This window comes from Brienomyrus brachyistius, unplaced genomic scaffold (assembly GCF_023856365.1).
Source record: "Brienomyrus brachyistius isolate T26 unplaced genomic scaffold, BBRACH_0.4 scaffold62, whole genome shotgun sequence".
Classification (NCBI taxonomy): Eukaryota; Metazoa; Chordata; class Actinopteri; order Osteoglossiformes; family Mormyridae; genus Brienomyrus; species Brienomyrus brachyistius.
In genome coordinates this window covers 1-22,175 of record NW_026042337.1, presented here as the reverse complement: position 1 = coordinate 22,175, position 22,175 = coordinate 1, and the positions used below count along the sequence as shown (strand labels likewise).

General features: G+C 47.5%; 2 protein-coding genes across 3 annotated transcripts; one reads left to right on the top strand and one right to left on the bottom strand.

The window, feature by feature from the left end:
- Positions 1–262: 262 nt before the first annotated feature.
- On the top strand, positions 263–5,909 carry LOC125725206 (dnaJ homolog subfamily B member 6-like). The gene is made up of 9 exons (XM_049001928.1): positions 263–540; positions 1,271–1,358; positions 1,985–2,094; positions 2,225–2,278; positions 2,400–2,516; positions 3,285–3,407; positions 3,723–3,852; positions 3,961–4,031; positions 4,121–5,909. The coding sequence occupies exons 2-9, from the start codon at positions 1,294–1,296 to the stop codon at positions 4,609–4,611; spliced, it is 1,161 nt and encodes a 386-aa protein (XP_048857885.1). The 5' UTR covers positions 263–540; positions 1,271–1,293; the 3' UTR covers positions 4,612–5,909.
- A 905-nt stretch (positions 5,910–6,814) lies between these two features.
- Positions 6,815–20,436, bottom strand: LOC125725211 (receptor-type tyrosine-protein phosphatase-like N). 2 transcript variants are annotated; one of them, XM_049001934.1, is made up of 13 exons: positions 20,356–20,436; positions 20,072–20,232; positions 14,880–15,089; positions 14,167–14,382; positions 13,446–13,593; positions 13,286–13,359; positions 11,833–11,910; positions 10,421–10,540; positions 10,156–10,322; positions 9,080–9,133; positions 8,900–8,964; positions 8,364–8,437; positions 6,815–8,278 (listed from the first exon to the last, which is right to left on the bottom strand). In XM_049001934.1, the coding sequence occupies exons 4-13, from the start codon at positions 14,362–14,364 to the stop codon at positions 8,207–8,209; spliced, it is 1,050 nt and encodes a 349-aa protein (XP_048857891.1). In that variant the 5' UTR covers positions 14,365–14,382; positions 14,880–15,089; positions 20,072–20,232; positions 20,356–20,436; the 3' UTR covers positions 6,815–8,206. The 2 variants fall into 2 exon arrangements, with proteins under 2 accessions (XP_048857891.1, XP_048857890.1); XM_049001933.1 differs by lacking the exons at positions 20,072–20,232; positions 20,356–20,436 and adding an exon at positions 15,445–15,490.
- Between the last annotated feature and the right edge of the window lie 1,739 nt (positions 20,437–22,175).

Here is a 22,175-nt window from a genome sequence, read left to right as displayed (position 1 = left end):
CTACACCAATACTCAAACTAAAACAAAAGTGAAAGTGATTAGTTTAGATCAAATATAGCCTACAGGTAAGTTTAGGAGCATGACTAGATGTTTTCGGCATCCATAGACACTCTGAGTAGAGGTAGGGGTATTTGGTTGGGGTTTTCCTAGCTTGTCACCGATGAAATATTGGTGCATAATTAAAACGCTGCCACGCGGCATCTCTGACCTGAACGTTATATTAATTTCTCCTGGACACTTTGCTAATGTGACGTAAGGGTGTGAATTCTATCCCCTGCAGAGGGCGTAGTGCTGCGGTTACATGATCGTCGGGTCGTTTTTTTACACCACTTTCGGTTTTTAGTGTATGTATAAGAGGGCTTCCAACACAGAGCTTCGGGAATAGGGGAAACGCACGATCGGGGCGAGCCTTGCTGGGCTACTGCATCCTCCGTAGTGACTGATCTAGTTAGGAGTGCCAATCACGGAATCGGTCTCATTTCTCGGCCATTGGAGAAAACGGAGACACGCCATATGGTCTGTTAATCGGATTATATCAAGGTAAAGTGTCATCATTTTATGGATCCTATAATAATACACGATGTAACGAGCGTTTTTTTTTCCGATTTCAGATACTAAAACGTTCCAAATCTGTTTGTAATTCCGTATATCTTGTACCAGCCTTCCCAGTGTCCTGATGGTTCAAAACAGCTTTCATACTTGATCTGGGAATATCATCGTTCTCATTAGTTTACATAATGCATTGCTGTGGAGAGTAAGCGAGTCGCGTCTCTTTTCGCCGAGATGCTGCAGCTGTCAGGAGCCATAATGGCCAAAGTAATGCGGAGTTGGAAGTAACCGCGCATTGTTTTCGGTTTGCAGAGGGGTCGGGGTATGTGTGTGCTGTATACACAATGCTGGGCTTGACGTAAAACGCACTGTCCATGGTCGGCTATTATCTATAGGGCCTGAACTATGACAGTTTCTTCCTAGTGTAATAAAAATAATAACGATTGCACGTGGTGTTACCAGTAACCCCCCCGACACGCCCATTCCGGGTACTGTAGATCGGCTATAGCCTGTGGGGGCTCTGTCTTTAAAATTTACTATTTTAAGAAGCTCGTGTGGTGAGATAGGGTAACAAATCTGCAGGCATTAACAAGTGACCAGTATTGGACTTTAGCATTTATTAATCGGGCATTAATAACGATAAGGTCATTTCGGCGGTATATGGCCTACAGTTAGAAAGCAGGCCAAGTAGCGGTTTTATCTAATCCGACTAATTTTGCAGGTTAATAAAAGGCGGGGTGAGACATGGTGGATTACTATGACATTTTGGGGGTGTCACGGAATGCCTCTCCTGAAGATATCAGACGGGCGTAAGTACGGCGCAGATATTGCCGTTTCTTGTAAGTGAATTGAACAGCACGTTTTGCCATCATACCCAGTGAAACGCCCCCGCGTCTCCCTGCCCGCAAATCCGCTCCACGTGAATAAAATGACTGGCAATACGTGTCTTTCGGCTCCCTTCCCAAACATGATGATGCTGAATTAGTCGCCGAAAGAAGCTATTGATCCCATGACGGTTTCGTCAACTTTAAATAATGTCAAAACGTGTTCGTTGCAACAGCTTCAGGACCGCGTTTTGCATGCCTTGTCTGGAATATAAAATGTACATTTTGGCAGAAGCTAATGTATATCTGCTGATTTTTTTGTTAGCCTGCGTATTCGTTATTAAATTGCGCTTGTGTCAACGAAAAGAGAACTACGTAGCTCATAGACACCATTAGTGCTGACACAGAACACTGAGTGAGTATTTAAACCTTGGCAGCAAATTTAGCTTTTCATATTTAGTTAAATATTCTCCTTATCACTAACCCGAGGTAATACAGTGTAAAACAGCTTTGAGAATGTGATCGTTTGTAAAAATACAACGCTGGGCTTTTCAACGGCCGAGGTGTTTGTGCTTCACCCGGCGGCCGATCGTGTGCTTGTCTGTCTCAAGGTACAGAAAACAGGCTCTGCGATGGCACCCAGACAAGAATCCCAACAATAAAGAAGAAGCAGAAAAGAAATTCAAGGAGATTGCAGAAGCGTATGAGGTTCTGTCTGATAGTAAGAACCGGGTCCAACTCCTGATTTATTGGATCTAAATATCAGTTCACAATCTACCCATGTTTTACTCAGTGGTCCTGGTTCCCTGTGTGAAGCTCTGGTGTAAGGATAAGCGTTTTGTCTCTCTCAGGCAGGAAGCGGGAAGCATATGATAATTATGGCAGAGAGAGCACATGCAGTTCAGGTGAGGTGCACATGCTCATAGCATAATCTGTGTTTTGATGGCAGTGATTACAAAGATTGGACTTCCCCAACAAGCCACAGTGCCTCATTGTCTCATGTCTTGTGTCCGTGATCTCCCTCAGGTTCGAGTGGGCCTTCCAGCCCTGGAGAATTCCCCGGATTTACGTTCACATTCCGCAGTCCAGAGGAAGTATTTCGGGAGTTCTTTGGTGGCCAGGATCCTTTTGTCAGCTTTTTTGGTGAGAGCCCGAGGACGCGGGGAGGAGCATCTACACAACGGATGCTTTGTGTATTTGTGCAGATGACAGCATCAGGATGGAAATGAGTTATGGGTCTTAAAAATTGCCCCTTGGGGACAAATAAAGTTATTTGAATTGAATGGAATTGAATTGAAAAACCACAGAATGTTACTCCAGCACATTGGAAAGCATATCAACATTCATTTGGTGTGGCAATTAATTCAAGAAAGTCATTGTTCATTTGTTCATTGTTGACTTTAGTTGTAATAGCAGTTAGGGTTTCAGAGAGGCAGTAAATTTCCTGAAACATTCCATTCCATGGGAAGTTAAGCTGGGAAATTTTGGAAATATTCAGTTAGAAACTTTCCATGAGAATTACCAGGAATATATGGGAATTAACAGAAAATTCTCAGAATTTTGCAACTCAGTCAGGCATTATTTTCCTAGAACTAATATGTACTTATGTGTACTTCATACAGGTTGGCAGCATCACATGAAGTTGTTCTGTTCTGTGATGCTTTGTTATTGACCTGTGGGCCTTACTTTGGCTTGTGTACGGCCTTAAGTCTTCCGTTTTCAGACATTCTCCTCTTGAAGCACCTGCAAAATGTATAACTCGAGCATTACAGTCAGGCAGCTGAAAGCTGAGGTAGAGTGAAGTTCAGGACATGCCGTGGACCTGGGCATCTCCAGCTCTGCCTCTCTGATCGAGCCACCAGCCCAACGGCGTCATCACATCTCAGCTGTCCTTCTTTCTCTGCCCTGCAGATGACTTTCCCTTTGGTGGTATGCGCGGAGGGATGACCAACGGCGGCTTGCACGGCGGGTTTTTTGGGTACCCTGAACCCCCGTTCCATTCTCCCGGTCGGCACTTCTTCCCCGCACCCCAAAGTGAGTCTGTGCCGTCACCCTGTGGGACAGGTCCTATACGAACAGCTTATCACGTCTAGATCACTGCAATCACAGTGAATTCGCTAAAATATCTGCGGCTATGCACAATCACTTAAGATATAGTAAATACAGTTTACTGTTAAAAACCTGTTCTTAAGAAACGTGGAAATAGGTTGGGTGGTGCCACAGTTGGAGGCGCTGGGAAGTAGGCGGTGAAAGGTTGGATACACATGGTACGCAGCTACTGTCAAAAATTCCTGGCTACGCCACTGCCTGCAGTGTAAGCTCACTGGCTCCACCCCGTCTCTCCTCCAGTGGAATTCACCTCTTTCCCCCCCATGGGAGGGATGGCCAGAAGAGAGTTTGTAGGCGGCGGGACGGGCCACTTCAAGTCCGTCTCCACGTCCACGCGCATCGTTAACGGAAAGTGCACCACCACCAGAAAGTCAGTCTCCATCAGCTCCATCTCCATCATGCTGCTTCACGCCTTTCCAGTCTCTGGTAGCGACGTTTCCGCTTGTGTTTAACTTTGTGATGCATTCTTGCCTGATAGAATCGTAGAGAATGGGCAGGAGAGAACGGAGATCGAGGAGGACGGGGTCCTGAAGAAGGTCCTCATCAACGGTAAAGGTGGTCATTTCAGCTTTGTGATACTCTCTCTCTCTGCCTTCCCTTTTCTTTCTCCATAATCACTTTTGCATTGTCTCGTGCAGGTGTGGAGGACGCAATGGCCCTGGGTATTGAGCTAAGCCTTAGAGACTCACCTGGAAGGTTGGCCCACCAAAAGAAGTCCATCCTGGATTCATCTAACAGCAAGTCGAAGGGCTCCCCCCGGCAGAAGCACAGCCCCGCCCACAGATCCAGCCCCCGCTCCCGAAAAAGCAGAGTTATAGAAGAGGATGAGCAGCTGCAGGTGGCAATGGCCCGCAGCCTGTCAGAGTTTCGAGATGGCAGTCCGGGTGGGCGTGGGTCTGGGAACAAGAAGGGCAAGGTGATCAAGGACCAGCCCAGAGTCGCCAGTGAGAGGATGCGGTCAGAGAAGGACAACATCCCTCCCCCGCGAAGGGATCCCACAGATCCTGTGATCAGCCGTGGTGTCCATGGGGCCAGCCAGGCCCCCAGCAGACCCCGAGAGGATGAAGAGAGCAACCGGCCCCAGAATAATGTCAAGAAGAAACGAAAGTGCAACTGCGTGGTTTGTTGACATGTGCATGGAGAACCCAGCAGCAAGAGTGGAGTGGCGGCGGCCATTTTCCAAGCGTGTACCTCACTTCCATGTTAAGCCCATGTTCTCTAAAGTCCAGTGCCTTGACTGAAAGTATCTTGTCTGTGACCCACCCACCTTCACCATCTCATGGGACATGCCTTCCTAATGTGTTTTGAGGTGGCCCGCATGAAATTAAATAGACATTTGACGCTGATGTCACCCCCAGCCCCACGCTGGCTCCTTGCTCTCCTTCAGCTGCAGTGAATCCGCTTCATATTCTCTGTATTGCCTTCCCGCCCCCCTCAGAGGCCCCCCTGCTTGTGTGGGTTAAGCTGCTCCTTGTTTTAGTCGTCTTCACGGGTGCCTGTGAAATGGCCCTGTGTCGAGCCTGTGGAAATGTAGTATTTTTCTAGGCTCTTGTACAAATATAAAATAACACTTATAAAAATGGGAAAGGAAGCGTAAAACAGATTTTTTTTTTACATTAGTTTTGTTGGTTTAAAGGAAGTTCGAATCTGACAGTAATATTAAATTACTTTAATCTACTAAATGGCAGTGGATTCTCACATCAGCTAAATGTCTATAAAGATCTATAGCACTTTTTTTTCCAGAATAATGACACCTGTCTTTACATGTATGCTAAATCAGGTGCTACGGAAATGCCCGGGTGTTCACGTGAATTCTGTACGTGCATTGCCACCAAATTCTACAATAGTGTTACTCACATCCGTTAATAATGCTAAATTTAAGCTTCTTAACTTTTTCACATTTTTTTTTCTGTCATTCAGTGCCTTTATGTGTGATGAAGAACATGGTGAGGAAGATGCCAGTTATTGTCTCAGTTTGGATGGGAACTTATATGAAGTGCGCTAGGCTTTCTTACTGTGGTGTTAGCAGAACGTTTTTGTCAGTAATTTCTGTATTTAAGCACATTTGGTCTTCAGTCTGTAAAAAGACAATCGTTCATTTCTCATGGTTCTTCTCACGAGACTCTAAGGCTCAGCAGATGGACTGATGATGTTTTGCAATGGAATTCCGTGATGGTTGACAGGGAATATTTTGAATAGCTGTCATCCACACTTCATTAACATTATCAGTGTCATTTCTGCTAAACACCCAAAGCCACTTTCGTCTATACTGACGTGGTCAGACGCGAGCTTTACTCAGCAGGGGTAGATGGGTGAAGGAAACAAAACACAGTCTTTTGATTCAGTGACAGTCATATATCTATGTCTTGTGATTGGGGTGATTCTGTTGCACCTGGAGAAAATAAAACATACAGTATAAAAAGAAAATGTGTGTTTTTGATGAGCAGTCCCTGATTTGTCAAGTCCAGGGTAAACCGAACACAGGTGACCTCTCTCCTGTTGGATGGATTTGAGAAATACAAGGCAGGCCTTGTGGGGTAGTTTGCCTTAGAAGGGCACAGCGATGGAGGCCGTGTACTTCCTGCTCCACCTGCCCCCGCCTTCACTCTCACATCAGTCTGATCATTAACCTGGAGCTGCCTGTGGCCCAGCTCTGCATCCCAAGGTTCACTGGAATTCACTTCATGCCCCTTAGTTAGACTTGCAGTGTCCACTCTGGGCCTGTGGCTCTTAGAAAGAGCTTTGCAGTCTGACGGAATTGCTCCTGAATGTGTGGAATGCTGAGAAGCAGCTGGTTTGACTGGTCTCAAAATCACCCCCCCAATCTTTGTAACATATACTGTCTACATTCCTGTTTCCCAGTTTATACAACTGCCCATGAAATGTATTGGGAACTCAAGTTCAGGATCAGCTCTTCACTGGATAATGTTTCACTATACAGCCAAAAAGGAGCATGTTTTAAAGAGTTTTATAACTTCTCATGTAGTTCTGTGTGAAGTGGGGTTTTATGTTGGCTGTGAATAGAGACCTGTCTGCAGCACATGTCCACAGCCCTAAGTCCATGGCTGTCCTGTGATCCTGCAGTCATCTGTCTTGTGGGGGCACGCAGGAGTGTGGGGGGAGGGGGCTCCCAGAGTCAATCTGTGTCCTTTTGCTCCACGGCTGCTCTAGCCACTAAGCCGCTAACAGATTTTTGACAGAGACAAATACCAGAGAAGCATCCAGCCAATCACTGGATAGTGAGAGATACTTCCAGCCAATGGATAGCTGTGTCATCTGGCTCCACCCCCACCCACAGAGCCAAGGCCAAGAAAAAGGCCAGTCACGCGCTCTCTGCATTGCACTACATCACAAACTTTATTAATCACAGGAAGTTACAAAATAGCATATTTTCTTTTTTTTCTTATTTTCTGTTTATTTGCTACATAAAATACAGTGATACAGGGAGAAGCTTTAGCGAGGTCAGGGTAGATTTAGCTGAGGAAGCTGAAACCAGATGAAGGCAGAGGGTAAGTGGAGAGGGGTTTCTTTAAACTGCTTTAACTGTGGAACAGAGGAGCACAGGAACATCTCCATGGTAACCTCCCAAACCCAAACCTCCAATCAGGAGCCTCTAGGTGACAGCCAGGCCTCGAGAACAGCAAACGGACCAAATATCGACAGTTCAGAGTGTTTAGCTGGGCCACAAAAAAATCCTCCTTGTGTCCTGCCTTTAATCCTTCAATATTAAGACCATCTTTAGTATCCATGTATATCCATGTAAATCATAAATCCAGTCCTAACTATTCTAACACTTTAACCCTTATATTGTTCAGTAATATAGAAATTAGTATTTTATAAATGTGTATCTTTTTTTAAATCCTGGACTCTCCCCAGGTTCAGATGGTCCATGTTACGATGGGTAAAAGTTTTTCACTTTCAGTACATTATTCAATACATTTCATGAGATAGTCAACATTTTATTCTAAAATAGGCTTTTTGATGATGATTTTTCCCAACTACAGGCTAACGTAAGTGTTCTAAGCATGTTTAAGGTAGGCTAAGCTAGGTTATGATGTTTGTTAGGTTAGGTGTTCTGTATTAAAATGCATTTTCACCTTACGATATCTTCGCCTTACGATAGGTTTATCGGAAGGTGTATCGGAAGGTTTATCGGAAGGTAGCGCCATGGTAACCGGGGAAAGGTTGTATAAGTCCTACATCTACCAGCTCTGACGTTTAATGCAGTGTAACATCAGCTGCTGTTATGTCTTTGCAGTGCGATTCTGAATTAATTTATTTTTCTCTGTTATGTGTTCGGACATATAACCTCATTGGGTTGAGCACTTCACAGAAACGGAATTTTCAGTTTGTTTTTGAGAGATTTGCAGCGTTACTGTACCGTACGGTAGAAGGTGGGTCTGTTTAGACTCGATCTTCTGTGCGTCACGTGACCCAGAAAAGGTGACGCTGAGAGACCTGGGCCCTGCCTGTCTGTTTGCACCTGCCTGCTGTCATGTAGGTGGGGGTCAGGGTTTTTGGTAAGGCATTCAGTACGTCACTAAAAAGGGGAGGGGGGCGAAGGCCGAGAGGAGTCACTTTGTCTTTTTTTAAATGGGCGTCTATACTGGGTGTAAATGTTTCCCTCACATGGATTCCTGGGGGGGCGGAGGGGGGGGGGGGGCAGCGTGTGTTTGAATGTACAGGAAGGGGGCCACAGGAGAGTGACTGGGGGGGGTAATGGATTACTGGGGCAGTGCTTTCAGGATGGCGTTGACCTCCTCTGCCACAGCCGTCAGGGCAAACTCAAACTGGTCCTGCGGGCAGAGAGGTGGGGGTGGGAGGGGGGGGTTAAGGGGATGAGGGCATGAGATATGTAGATGGGCCACGGCCATGACCTACCTTGGTGTGGACCATCTCAGGCCTCTGGTCACGGATGTGCTCCAGGGTGGCGGCGATGTCAATCTCCTTCACGCCTGAGGAGGTGGGAATGTGGGGCACACACACACACAAAGACACACACAGACACGCACACACACACGCAAGAATGTCGGGTAAACACATCTTTATGGGAACCGCTCATTCATTTATATGGGAAAAATGCTAACGCTAATATAGGTAGCCAAGCAAAATACAAGAGTTTTTGCATTTTTAGATTTTTCATTGCAGTCACAGATTTTTATTAAAAACTTAATGGTTGATGGAGCTCATCAAAAATGGGTATTCATCACGTTGTGGGGACATTGTGTCCCCATAAGGTAAAGCATACCATCTCTCTCTCTCTCTCTCTCTCACACACACACACACACTTTCCATAGGACATAAAAACACTGAAACACAGTCATCATCTCCTGCCTCCCTGAGTGAGGGACTCCAGTGGGGCCAAAGATAGGAGACGGTCAAGCATGCAGGTCCGACACTAGAGGGGAGTTACTCACCTTTGGCCATGCGATTGAGAACCATGTCGATCAGGATGTAGGTGCCTGTCCTACCTGTGCCATCACTGCGTGGGACCGAGAAAGTAATCATCAAATAATTATGAAACGTAACAAAACAGCTACATTTGGAAACTTTATGCCATCTTGTGGAGGATGTCGGCATTGCACCTTGCGGTTTACCTGCAGTGCACGATGATTGGGCAGGATCGGCCTCTGTAACACTTGTTTACCTTCCTGAGCAGCGTAATAGAGAAGAAAGTGAGAGAAGAGAAAGGACAAACAGGTGAGGGTACTGTTAGCCAACAGTGACCACAACAATAATGGGGATTCACTCAACAGCATGTGGCTAAGCTAACATTTAAGGTTTATCTCGAAGGTGCCTGGGGTCTCGCAGGCTGGGGGTGGAATATGAGGTGCCTTGGGGCCTGACAGAAAATCTGAATGAACAGCAGGGGACTGGCTGGTGAGGACACCTGAGGAGGGGGGATAAGGCAGTGGTGGTGGGGGGAGGGGGCATGCAGTGGATTGTCCCACTATAACACTGATCCTGCTGCAGTCACACCTGCCAATGATCATTTTTGTGACTATGCAACTGGACCCAGATTACAAGCTGCAAATCACAAAAATGACACTGGCAGGAGTGTGAACCGATGGCCCTTGGGGGGGGTGGCCAGGGTGATACTGTGGAAGGCTGAGTGTGTAGGGTGGGGGTTACGCAAGAAAGACAGAGGAGCTGGAAGACAAACTGGAAAGAATTAGGTTGTTGCGGAGCCAGTCGGCACCCTGAAGCCGGGTTAGCAGGCAAAGCAGATGACAGTGAGGGTTAAATTGGCCAGTTGGACCGAGTTCCAACCTGGGAGTGAAGCAGGATAAGGGCCGGTCATAAAGCACACTGTAGGTGATCGTGTTGCTGACCACGTGCCTCTGTTTTCAAACGGCCAGGTGCACATGCGTGTAATTAGTCTGTGTACACACACACTGTGTGACACTGAGGGAATTATAGAGGCTGGATGCTTGAATCTATTCTGTTTGATTTAGCTTTATATAGCGCCCTTCTTGACACAGCTTTTCCAAAGTATTTAACAAAGATTTAACACAAATAGCATCACTGGCTGATGTAATGCTTAAAATTACATAGCTGTAAAAGTCAGAGTGGAATAAATCCTGAAGGGAATGCAAGAGGCGCCCTGTGACAGCTACACGTGGGCAAGCAGGTTTCCTGTGCTGGAGTGGTTGGGCCAGCAGAATGGTAGTACCTGCGGAAGTCCAGCAGGGGGCGCGTGGAGTTGGGGATGCCCTGGGCGGGCCAGCTGAGGAAGTGGAACTGGGTCAGCGTGCGTGTCTCCTGCGTCTGCACATTCTTCAGGTAGAAGCTGCGCACCAGGAAGTCGTTACACCAGATGTGCTCTGAGACCAGGTTGACCTGGGAGCCGGGCAGTACGCAGTTAGGGTTGACTGTACACGAACGCACACGCATTCACACGCACGCACACATACAGGTGCAGTTCGGAGGACACCAACCTCGTAGATGTGGTAGAGAGACGAGCCCTCGTCAGGCCAGTAGCGATCACACTGCTTCTCTCCATCCTCAACCAGCGCTGTCATCATGACGATGACCGTACAACCGCTCTCCCACACCATCTACGGCAATACCCACTCTGTTACACATCATCTATAATGTAACTCACACTGTCACACACCATCTACGCGCAAAACCCACTCTGTTACACATCATCTATAATGTAACTCACACTGTCACACAACATCTACGGCAAAACCCACTCTGTTACACATCATCTATAATGTAACTCACACTGTCACACACCATCTACGGCAAAACCCACTCTGTTATACAACATCTATAATGTAACTCACACTGTCACACACCATCTACGGCAAAACCCACTCTGTTACACATCATCTATAATGTAACTCACGCTATTACACCATCTACGGCAATACCCACTATGTTACACATCATCTATAATGTAACTCACGCTATTACACCATCTACGGCAAAACCCACTATGTTACACATCATCTATAATGTAACTCACACTGTCACACACCATCTACAGCAAAACTCACTATGTTACACATCATCTATAATGTAACTCACACTGTCACACACCATCTACGGCAAAACCTGTGTGTACGGCAAAAACACTGTCACACACTAACTACAGTATAATATAAATATTGCACACCTTCTACAATAAAACACACACAAATTGTAAGTTTGGCATTTTGTTCTGTCAAAAAAGGAAACATACAAATTTCGACCCAGATTCCAGCACGCAGCAGAAGGCCATAGTGCCACCTAAAGGTTACTTCCTCCTTAGAGGGTGGGAGATACACAGAGCGATACAAAACACCTGAATCACACGCTAATCAAAAGTCTAACTAGTCCAAATAATCCAGCTAAATCGGAACCATTAATGGAACAGTAGCTGAACACTAGTGTTAATGGAGGTTATAATGCAATAAAACACACACACACACACACGTTTGTATTCATATCTTTGTGAGGACCGTCCATGTATTTCTATTGGAAAATCCCTAATCCCAGTATTGGCAACCTTTACTCCTATTCAGCCGTAACCTTAAGCTTAATTAATCAAACAAGTCTCAAATTTTGGCATTTTTAGTTTTTCGATGTCAGTTACTGATTTCTATTAAATTGATTTTCCCCTTGTGGGTACCAGAAAAACGCCCCCCCCTAATGTCAAAAGAACAGGACGTTTGGTCCTCCCCCCCCACCCACACACACACAGATTCATGGGGGGGCAGGGAAAGACTGGGCAAAGACAGGATGTCATCAGGCAATACACGTATACAACCTGCCTCATATTATCTGATCCAGGACTGCAAACAGCTCATGTAACACACATCCAGCCTCACGTCCAACACACACAATGAAACACGACACAGACCTGCCAGAAGTCCGAGATGGTGTGCGGCAGGGGCCCCTGGGTGGCGATGTAGGCTGCCATTCGGGGGTCATGCTCGATCTAGGCGTACAGACACAGAGATAAAGTACTATCATCATCATCATCATCATCATCATCATCATCATACCAGGCAAACAGCAGAATGAGAAAAAAAACACAGATTTTTAGTAACTGTGCTAAATCGTTACAATCCAGCTCCCAATAACGCCGGGATTAGCCAACACAATACATTTCATCAGAAACATATATACACTTTTGTATTTGGTCCGGCTGGGTCCTGCTGATAAAAAGTAACCATAGTTATCTGACCCTAACATCTCATTGGTCAACTGGCAGAAGGTTTGAATAGCGCCATGAGTTTTGATGTGTAAGAGCATGCAGGATTAGTCTGGTGACCATGTCAGACGATCGATCTGAACACAGCCGAGGAGAGGAGAAAAAATGAACTTTTCCAGATTTATAACATTTTTCATTATTGCTTTCAGTGTACGGGATGGACTGGTTTAATCTGCTGTATGTCTCCTTTGGGTGATTGTGAAGCAGCTCTCACAGGTTGGAAGGTCATAAATATCAACAATCGTCTTCATCGGCACCCTTATGAAGGAAGTTTACATCTAAATGCGACTGGTCTTCTGGAAAAAGGAGACGGTCCCACACTTTCTGCTCCATATGCGGTTGGCTTGGCCTTGTTTGAGGACAGTTTCCATATGGCACAGATGTTAAAACATTATGACCACAGGACTAAAGCAGGGCCAAAGTGTTCACACTGACAGATCATCCAAAGCAACAAGGGCTCATGGAACTTTTACAAAAATGTTCTGACGGCAGAAGGAAAAATTATTGGTCAAAAAGATAACCAATCAGATTGTACAGGAGGTGGATCTAAGAAACTAGAGGGAGTGGGACCAATCAATCAGATGTCTTGGTTCCGCCTTCTCTAGTTGCTTGGACCCTCCTCCTTTACAATCTGATTGGTTATCTCTCTGAACCAATCATTTTTCCCACTGCCCTCAGAACATTTTTGTGTATTTAAAACTCCCACGAGCACAACATGGGTACCGGCAGACTTTGAAATAATCTTTGGCACTGTTGGATGTTTTGTAAGATTACCGGACTTGTTATAACTAAAAGATGGAGAGGTGTGGGCTGCCAGACGGCAAGCTGTCATTCAGGTCTTTTCTAGGGATTAATCCATCAAGGCGAAAAGGGCTCGTTCTCATTACAAACGGGCAGACTGCCATTCCCTCTCGCCAGCCCCCCTCCCAGCCTAACTAGCATGTAAATGCTAATGTATTTAAAAGTAGTTCAGCTTGATCACAGTGCTCTAGTCTCCACTTTAATGATGAATTTCACCACGAAAAACGTTTGGCTCAGCCTCCCGCTCCACACCAGGCCCGCTCACGGCAATCGTCGTGGCGATAGTGCCAGTACTCACGATGGTGCTGGCATTGATGTAGTCGGCCCGCGAGGGATTGATCTCAGCCTTCAGCTTCACCCTGGAGTGGTCGTCTGTAACGGAGCCACGCGAGATGATTTACACTGGGGTGGGGGCTGGGGGGCGGTGTGGAAGATCGTGGAAGAGCCAGGGCACTCACAGGGCACAAACTCAGGGTTACGGTTCTTTTTGTGGTTACTGTCACCCCGGGCGATGGACACGGAGCTGGGCTCGGCCTGGTAGGCGCACAGACCCTCCCACTCTCTCAGCAGCCTGTCCCTGTTCTTCAGATGGTCCTCCATGTAGGCCTGGCCAAAGAACGAGGGGGCAAGAGAAGATAGGGGGGCAGAGAGCGATGGAGAAAGAGACAGGAGGGGAGACACAGAGAGAAAGAGAGAGAGGAGGGGGGACACAGTGAGAGAGGAGAGGGGGATAGAGAGAGAGGAAGAGATGGGAGGGGAGACAGAGAGAGAGAGGAGAGGGGGATAGAGAGAGAGAGGAAGAGATGGGAGGGGAGACACATAGAGAAAGAGGAGTGGAGGGACAGAGAGAAAGAGTGACGGGGCAAAGAGAGAGAGGGACAGAGAGAGGAGAGGGGGACGAAGAAAGGAGAGAGCATAGTGAGAGAGAGAGAGAGAGAGAGAGAGAGAAAGAGAGAGAGAGGTCATTGGGGAAACAATCAATAACTTGTATATGTTTGTATATATGTATGTATTTATGTATTGCAACAAAAACTGTAGGTTGTGAGCTTCACAAAGCTGAAGCTCCAGGCTGAAGCACCACTTGCAGCCCCCCTCCGTTAAATAGTTTGCTACTAGTTTACTCACTGTCCCCCGCTATACAACACTTCGCCAGCTGCCGCGAGGCAGGCCCGCACTGACCAGTATCATGTGACCGGTAGAGATGTCCATGTTGGACTGCGCCGGCTCCTCACACCAGGAGGGGGTGCTGCTGTGCGAGCTGGGGCTGGGCTGCGGTGCGTCGCTGAACTGCGAGGACACGCTGCTGACGCGCGACGTGTCCGTACCGCCGCCCCCCCCACCACCTGCGTCCTGCCGCGATGACGACTTGGTGGCCATGTGCTGGCGGCATAATTCCTGGGCGAGAGACGGGGGGGGGGGGGGGGGTGTCACGCATTATCATCACTATTATTGTTATTATTATTTTTATTATTAGTAGTAGTAGTAGTAGTATTATTAATGGAGTTTCAGCAGTGAGCCTTTCAAACTCCTCAGATCGTCATACCTTCCCAGGGCATTGGTAGGAATAACAGGAACCATTCCAGGCAGCAATCCCCCCCCCACCCAGCTGTGACCCCCCACCCACAGGTTCGGAGCCAAAGGATGCAGCCCCTATTCTGCCACTTTCATGAGATCCTGCCACATCTCCTAACTGCTACATTACTGCTGTTTTACCGCAGCTATTCAGGGTTAATTATCTCATTGGTTATATAGTCTGTATATAACAGCACCAGCCTCTTGGTGCTTTATCTAGAATGACCCATATGTTCACCCCCTAGTGAGCTATTTACTGATAGAAGCTCTTGTGGCACCGTAACCTGCGTGTGGTTTTTGACCCTTCCGGCACTCCGTACCTGATACTCAAAGTGCGTCTCATGGCCCCCCTCTGGCCCCAGGCCAAGCTTTCTGGAGGCCAGCTGACGGGCATGGTGTCGCAGGCAGGCGACCGTCAGCGAGGCCGCCAGGATCCCGCCAACACAGGCCACGCCCACCAGCGTGAGGATCACCAGCCGCGAGCCGTCCTGGACCCGCGTTGCCTGGGGCAACCCCCGACCGTCACTCCTCTGTGGAGAGAGGGAGAGGAACGCCATGGGAGCAGCGGTACAGCGGGAAGACGACAACGGAATCCAAGCCTCGTTGCGAACTTCCGTGCGAAGCAGCTGATCGGCAAGCGGCCAGCCTGCCCCAAAGTCACGCTCTGCCCCCCGCCGGCGTGGGATGGTCAGCAACTGGTCGTCTGAGCCGCCCCCCCTCCGCGCAGAGATGAGCCAGGCATTGATGGCGCCATCAGAGGCTAATTACCCAGCTAAAGCCCACAAACCGACACGTGCCGCCCGCATATAATTTGTGAGAGCCACACGCCCACGCACACACACACACACACACACACACGCTCCTCAGCTTGTGTTTCTTAATTACCGCTGGCATTTAACAAGCTCTTCGCCCGTCGCCGAGTTAATCGAACGGAGCTGGGGGGAATGGGAGGGGCAGTCCCCTCCCGTTGTCAATCAGCACTGAGTGTGCCGGGCCGGCCAATGGGCACGCAGAGGGAGGCTGGACAAGGGGGAGTGGGGTGGAGGGGGGGGAATGATGTCATACACGCCCCCTCCACCCCAACTAAGCCCCCAAGCCTGGGCTGTTGATGTTGCCTTGGCAACTGAAAGTCTGAGCCAAGCCTTGGAAGAACGGGCCCTACTGCTGCCATGGTAACCACAAAATGCTCCATTCAATCCCCACCCCCCTTCTGTCGGGGGGAGACAAGGGGCGATACCCTTTTCAGAGAGTGGAGAAAAACACTTTCTATTATGCACCCTTTCCCTTTCCTTCTCTATTTGTCTGATGTCCCATTTGCTAACTGAAGCAGAGTTCGTTACTGGGCAGCGACCGCAGCTCTACGGTGAAAAGGAGGAACATCTGCAGATGGCGAGCAGGCAGCAACAGGTGAGCAGCAGCATGTCGCCCTCAGGAGCCACATGGGAGGGTGGCGTCCTGCCAGCTGGGCATCCTGAGGAACACAGGATTACTGCCAGCTGGGCGGGAAACGCTGCAGAGGCTGAGGAAGGTGGCCGCTCCACCCCGAGCTCCCGGGACGCATGTACTGACTGTGGGATTCACCTGCTACCCGTCGGGGCCCCTGGCTGGGTGACTGACAGCCCTTTGGATGGGAGCACAAAGACTCCCAGAGGCTAGGCGAGTGGGGGGGGGGGGGGGGGGGGGGGGTCAGGAGATCCACACAGAGGGGTGAAGAGGCTAGGGCAATGGGGGCAAAAAGGCAAGGGGCCTTCTGCTGGGGGAGGGGGGGGGCATTGGCCTGGGGGGAGACAAGAAACAGAAAGGGGGAGGAGAGCAAAGGTAGGGGCTGGCAGGAGGGGGTGGGTCAGTGGGGCTTGATGCCTGTCTCTCTCACACACACACACACACACACACACACACACACACACACACATGCAAGCAAACTGGCACAGGCATGGGGGCACCTAGATGCACAAAGAGGGATGCATGAGGTCAGGACCCCCCCCCCCCCCCCCCCCCGACCCAGCAACCACAAGACTGTTCCAGAGGGAAATTGCAAAATGCAGGAAGGTGAGGGCAGCACGAACACGGAGACCAGGGCAAACTGGACAAGGGTGAAACCCACTTTCAGGTCACTGCTGGGGAGACCGCTAACCCCCCAGGCGAAATGACGAGCCAGAGGAGTGAACAGCCTGCCTCACCGACGCCCCATCTCTGCCTCAGAACAATAGAGAGGAAAAAATGCGCCTTCTGGTTCTAACACCCCCCAGCCCCCCCCCCAAGCAGACTAGGACAATAACACCCACCCCGTTCAGCCATGCTGGGAAAATAAGTGTCCCAGGCCTACTATACCCCCCCCGTCCCCTTCCTGACACCCCACTGACCTCTCTGCTCAGCCACACAATCAGGCTCCCCTCAGGAACCTGCCACCCCCCCCCCCCCCCCCAAAAGCCTTCCCAGCACGTCAGCGCAGCTCGTCCAGTACACCCTGCCTATGACCCTGACCCCCCTCACACCCCCCCATGTATAAACATATCTGCTGCATGTGTGTTTAGACTTCTGTCTGCGTGTTTGGGATGCATGAATCTGGGGGGCTGAAGTAGGCACTAATCTGCCGCCCTTATTTGCCTGTCCTTCCCACCAGGTCCCCCCCACCCCCTTCTGCAGATCAGATCCAACCCCCCCACTACTTGCCGACAGCCAAAGCTACCTCCGGCCTCCCGCCGCTGACACTCATCAGCCATTCAGGAAAACACGCCGCGGCATGTCAAGAACGCCAGCACGAACAGAACTGCAAACACACGAGGTGTCAGCCAGCGAGGCTCCATGTGCTCCGGCTCTCGCCGCTGCCTCCTGCTGGAGGGGGGAAAGGGGGGGCACCAGATCGGTTTCATTAAGCTGTTTTCACACCCACCAAATGGAGGACTAGACAGGCAGGAGCAACCTGTGATACTTCTGGTATTACAGTCATAGGGTTTCTACCAGCAGCCTTAGTTACCCACCACACTGCTAACACAAGATCCTACACCGGTACTGCAGTGGGGGGGTTAGGAGGAGGTCCGAGGCTCTGAGTGCATCGTGGCACACATGGCCAGCGGCAGACACATTACATCACTGCAGTGGCGTGCGCCACACTGACCCCCGCGTAACCACAGCAACCGCCTCCACCTGACATCACAGTCTGAGGCTCAGAGCAACGGTGTGACCTGCTGCTTCAGACAGGAGAGGATGCACGCACACACACACACACACACACTGTCCGAATTCCCATTTCAGCCTCTTTCCCAGAGTAGGTCTGTCCATGGAGGTGCCTGTCCCCAAATCCAGGCTCCTTCATGGTACCGGACAGCTTCCCTCAAGCGGATCCACGCTATTTAAAACACAAATGAATCGAGACACAGGCCTTTCCGAAAGGCGGGACAGCAGCAAAGGGCACAGCGGTGTCCCCGTGAAGCTCGGCACGGTTGTTCATACAGAGAAGATACCGACAAATTCTGCAGTGTCAGGTTGTGTAGGATAATCTAGTGGCCCGAAAGAATTATATTCCTGCATTAACTCAGAAAATTAATTTCTACCTTCTTTTTTATATGAAGAGTGCATCTTACTCCTAATATATCCATCCATCCATCCATTTTCTGTAACAGCTTATCCTATTCAGGGTCGTGGGGACTCCTAATACAATGCACCGTATTATCAGCACGGACAGCTCTGCCCGACGGCCCGGTCGAGCCCCGCATCCGGCCAATTTTATCCAACAACCTTCTGCATGCCTACAGGTGAGATTTAAGGCGTGTAGCACCAAGCCCTTTCCGCAAATCTCTTCCCCAACTTCCAGCTAAAAGCGGCGGTTCTGTGCGAAAGGGCAAGTATTAACACAAAAAACATTATAATAATAAATATTATTATAAACATATGTTTCCGATAATTTAATATGACCTGGACATTATACTTTTCACAACATACCTAGAGCCCATTTACGCAGTGCACTCAATTCATTATAGCAATGCCACACTAATAATGATTTATTTAGAATGGTTTTCAGTAAAAATGGATGCTGCTTTAGATTCTACGTGACACTTTACGGTTGTTTTGAATCTTTTTCAATACTAATCCAAGAAAATAAGCTATTAATAACCACTGAGCACAAATGCGATAAGGCAAAGCTTCCATATTTAAATAAAATTAAGACCGTACGTCAGCATTCATTTGGTATTTAGGCGTTATATGTATTGTAAACATATACTAAACAGTTAAGTATGGACAGGGTAACTATTTGTAAAGTAATTGTGCGAAATTATTCATTGTGTGTTAATCTTAAAGTTTGTGCTTAAAAACTAAGGCCAATGTTTTCCTTCCATCTAATAACCTCATGTTAATGTTCCGTGTATCATGTGATTGTAAGGAAAAATAACGTTAAACATATAAATGTGGGTTATATAATTTTAATCACTTTTAATGGTTCAGTTCCCTCAGTTGTTAAAGCTATTGAAAATCTAAAGTGAATTAAGCAACGGATAACAGCCAACTGATAATAATATGCAGGTTAAAATATAAACAATAATAAAAATAGCATGCTTTTATTTTCAGATTTTTACATCTGGCAAATATGATTGCTATTATCGTGGTATAAAATGTCAAGCTGCACCACATCCGTGTCGTGTTTTCACCAAAACTGTCCATTACAAAGTGAAACCTGACAGGAGGTGCAAAGATGGTTATTAATGCCAGTTTTATTGCCTGCGTGTGCATCCTTAATATTTCACTAACCCACAAACCAGAGTGAAATGAGTGTTTGATTGAGGATTAATACTTTTTCTGCTCCGTTTTTATTTTCGGAACAACGTGGACGGCTGCGCTCTCAGCAAACGTAATATGCGATTAAATTAAATAGCGAAAGGATTTAAAACGTACAAAATTTAACCGTTTCGCACGGCGTCTGTGTAAATAGAGACTTAACAAGAGTAATATTTCAGAACAGTTTATATTGGATAAATTGAACAAATCTTGTGAAAATATGGTCATTTTTGTAACGGGACTTTCACGAAATATAATAAAAAACGGAGTTGGAAACAAAATGCTACGGCAATTCTTCAAATATTATTGCTATCAATTATAATATATATATATATATTTTATATATATTTTATGCAAACAATATTTAAATTAATAACGAAAAGTCTATAAATGTACCAAAAGCAAAATTTAACTACGGAGATAATAATTAAACTATTTTCCTCAGCAAAATACGCCAATATATTTTATACATTATAGACCTTATATATTTTTTTTCGGATTAACGGATTTTTAAACTGTATTCAAACTGGGCCATTGAAAACGCATCATTCTTCACTACATCACTTCTTTACGTAAAAGACGGTGAAAATGCTGTAAATCCGAAATGGAAAGCCAGCACGGAAACGTGGCATAACTAGCTGTTATTGTATATAAGTGAAATCAGTGAAGTTGAGAAACGATCTTTTTCTTATTCGGTGTGGTTTTAAAGTAGTTGTAAAACAAATGAATGGAAACTCACCCGAAATCAGCCGGCGAAGGGATCCCACCCGCCACCTGGTGTGACGGCTGCCCGGGATGCGGAGCGAAAAGCGGGCCATGGGATGACGGACGAGGCGAGGGACGAGGACTTCGCGAGTTTCGCTATCAGTGCCGTTAGGTTTTTCTTTTTCCTTTATCTGCCTGATTATTCCCCAGAAATACAATACGTTAAACTTAAGCTTGCTACATTTAAACACTAATAGAATTGATTGGAATTGATGAAGGACAAGCTGAAATGAGGGGGAGACCGGGAGGAGCCTCTACCGTGCAGGGCGAAATGAGAAGAAAAAGATCGGCAGAAATAAAAGACGAATTAGTGTAAAGCTGCGGCGTAAGGCTGGCGAAGGGGGAAGAGGAGGAATGTAAATGCGCGTCCCCGGGCCTCGCCTCCCCGGCCCATCCCCGCGCTTAAGCCGCTACCCCATTCACCCAGCGCCGCCAACTTGACACATCAAAAGGCGTTGCCTTGGTGACAGCTCCACATGTTGCTGATGGTGCCCGGGTGGGGGCGGCGAGGGTTAAGGGGGGTGATGTTCTGGATAGGCCATCCACCGAGGGGGGGGAGTGAAAGGGCGAGTTGCGCAAAGGGAGGTAGCCAGATGGAGGGAGGGCCCCCATCTCATATGGATGAATTATAAATAATTTAATACCCGTAATGTAATATTATAAAGTAATTGATAAAAGTCTTTTGGGGTTACTGTCACTCAGTGTAGGATGTACCTTCGAGACACGATTTAAAGTCAGTTTCACAATCTGAAGCCTTTCATGCACAAAGACATGGGATATCCCAGCTCAGGACCCCTCAATTAATAAATAAATATATAAATAGCTCAGGATTTTTTCTAACATGATGAACTGAAGGCACTATGAGCAGAGCTCAGGGTCACGTGCAGATCATGCATACAGATGGTGCTGAATGTTATCTTGAGACATACACAGCTTACACAAATCGGGGGGGGGGGCTAACTTTGACCTCCTGACCTCCCCAAGCAGGACACCCGTCCCAACAAGAGCCTCTGCTGACTGGAGGTCTGAAGAACATCCACATTCAACCACTTAGGTCACACTATAATCCAAAGTGATGTAGGACTTCCCCGTCGAGCCTGCTGGCTGACATGCTCACTGCCATTGATCATGTGATTGGCTGAAACGCACTCATTATTCATGCACCTATGCAACAGGCTCCAGCGCCTTCTGACAGAGTACGCTGTCATGAAACTGTAAACCTGCATGCCCACATATCAATGGAAAGGAAATGGATCAAAGATACAAGATTAAATAAGGAGTTTGCTCAAACTGGAACTCATCAGAGTAAAACATAATTAAGGTAAGGTTTATCACAGTGTCTAGAACAAAATACCGGAGCATGTATCTGACAATAGTGAGGGGGGCACGACCCCTGTAACCATCACAGTTATGGACTGAGTGACTCCCACCTGCGGGGGCAGCCCTTATACTCCCCCGTTTGGGTTTATGCTCTTGCATCTGCATGCAGAACAACATTCATACTCTCCACTTCTGGTTAACATTTGAGTTTTGTCTGTCTGTCCATAGTTAACTATTGGCTGTTGAATAGATCACAGTATCCACGCGGAGGCTGTAATTTCACATATGCAGAGAGAGCTTTAACATCTCAGCGGGGGCAGCAGCGGCTCAAGGTGCGAGTCGCTGATTATCCGCTCGTGTCGATGGCCCTCGGAACCGTTTGCGTGATGGGCTCCACTGAGCACGCGGATGAGGCAGATAAATGCAAACGTATGGAAAAATCTGATGAACTGAAACAGAGGCCGGCACCACAGGAGAAGCACATCCAGCCCAAAAGCCGACTCGGTAATCGGGAGGCAAAACGTCTGTCAGGGCGCCAGCCAAAAGCTGACTTCACACAGGCATAATCTTACTATCAGACACGTTCAATTTCACCATACTGCGTTATTTAAGCTTTAAATGCATTTGTATCATGCTGTAGGCTACACTGTTCTGAACACTTTAATGGCTATTATAATATTAACGTACTGAACTATAATGATGTTTTAATAGAACTGACAGGTATTACTACTTTAATAACTTTAATTACAGGTTGTTCT

What these genes read in the sequence shown, in the direction of transcription:
- LOC125725206 (XM_049001928.1), top strand. Translation starts at nt 1,294, where the DNA reads ATGGTGGATTACTATGACATTTTGGGGGTGTCACGGAATGCCTCTCCT. An exon ending in CTTCTTCCCCGCACCCCAAA is followed by an intron (nt 3,408 to 3,722) that starts GTGAGTCTGTGC and finishes TCTCTCCTCCAG; the next exon opens with TGGAATTCACCTCTTTCCCC. An exon ending in AAGTGCACCACCACCAGAAA is followed by an intron (nt 3,853 to 3,960) that starts GTCAGTCTCCAT and finishes CTTGCCTGATAG; the next exon opens with AATCGTAGAGAATGGGCAGG.
- LOC125725211 (XM_049001933.1), bottom strand. An exon ending in CTACCGGTCACATGATACTG is followed by an intron (nt 13,594 to 14,166) that starts GTCAGTGCGGGC and finishes TTCTTTGGCCAG; the next exon opens with GCCTACATGGAGGACCATCT. An exon ending in ACATCAATGCCAGCACCATC is followed by an intron (nt 11,911 to 13,285) that starts GTGAGTACTGGC and finishes CTGTACGCCTAG; the next exon opens with ATCGAGCATGACCCCCGAAT.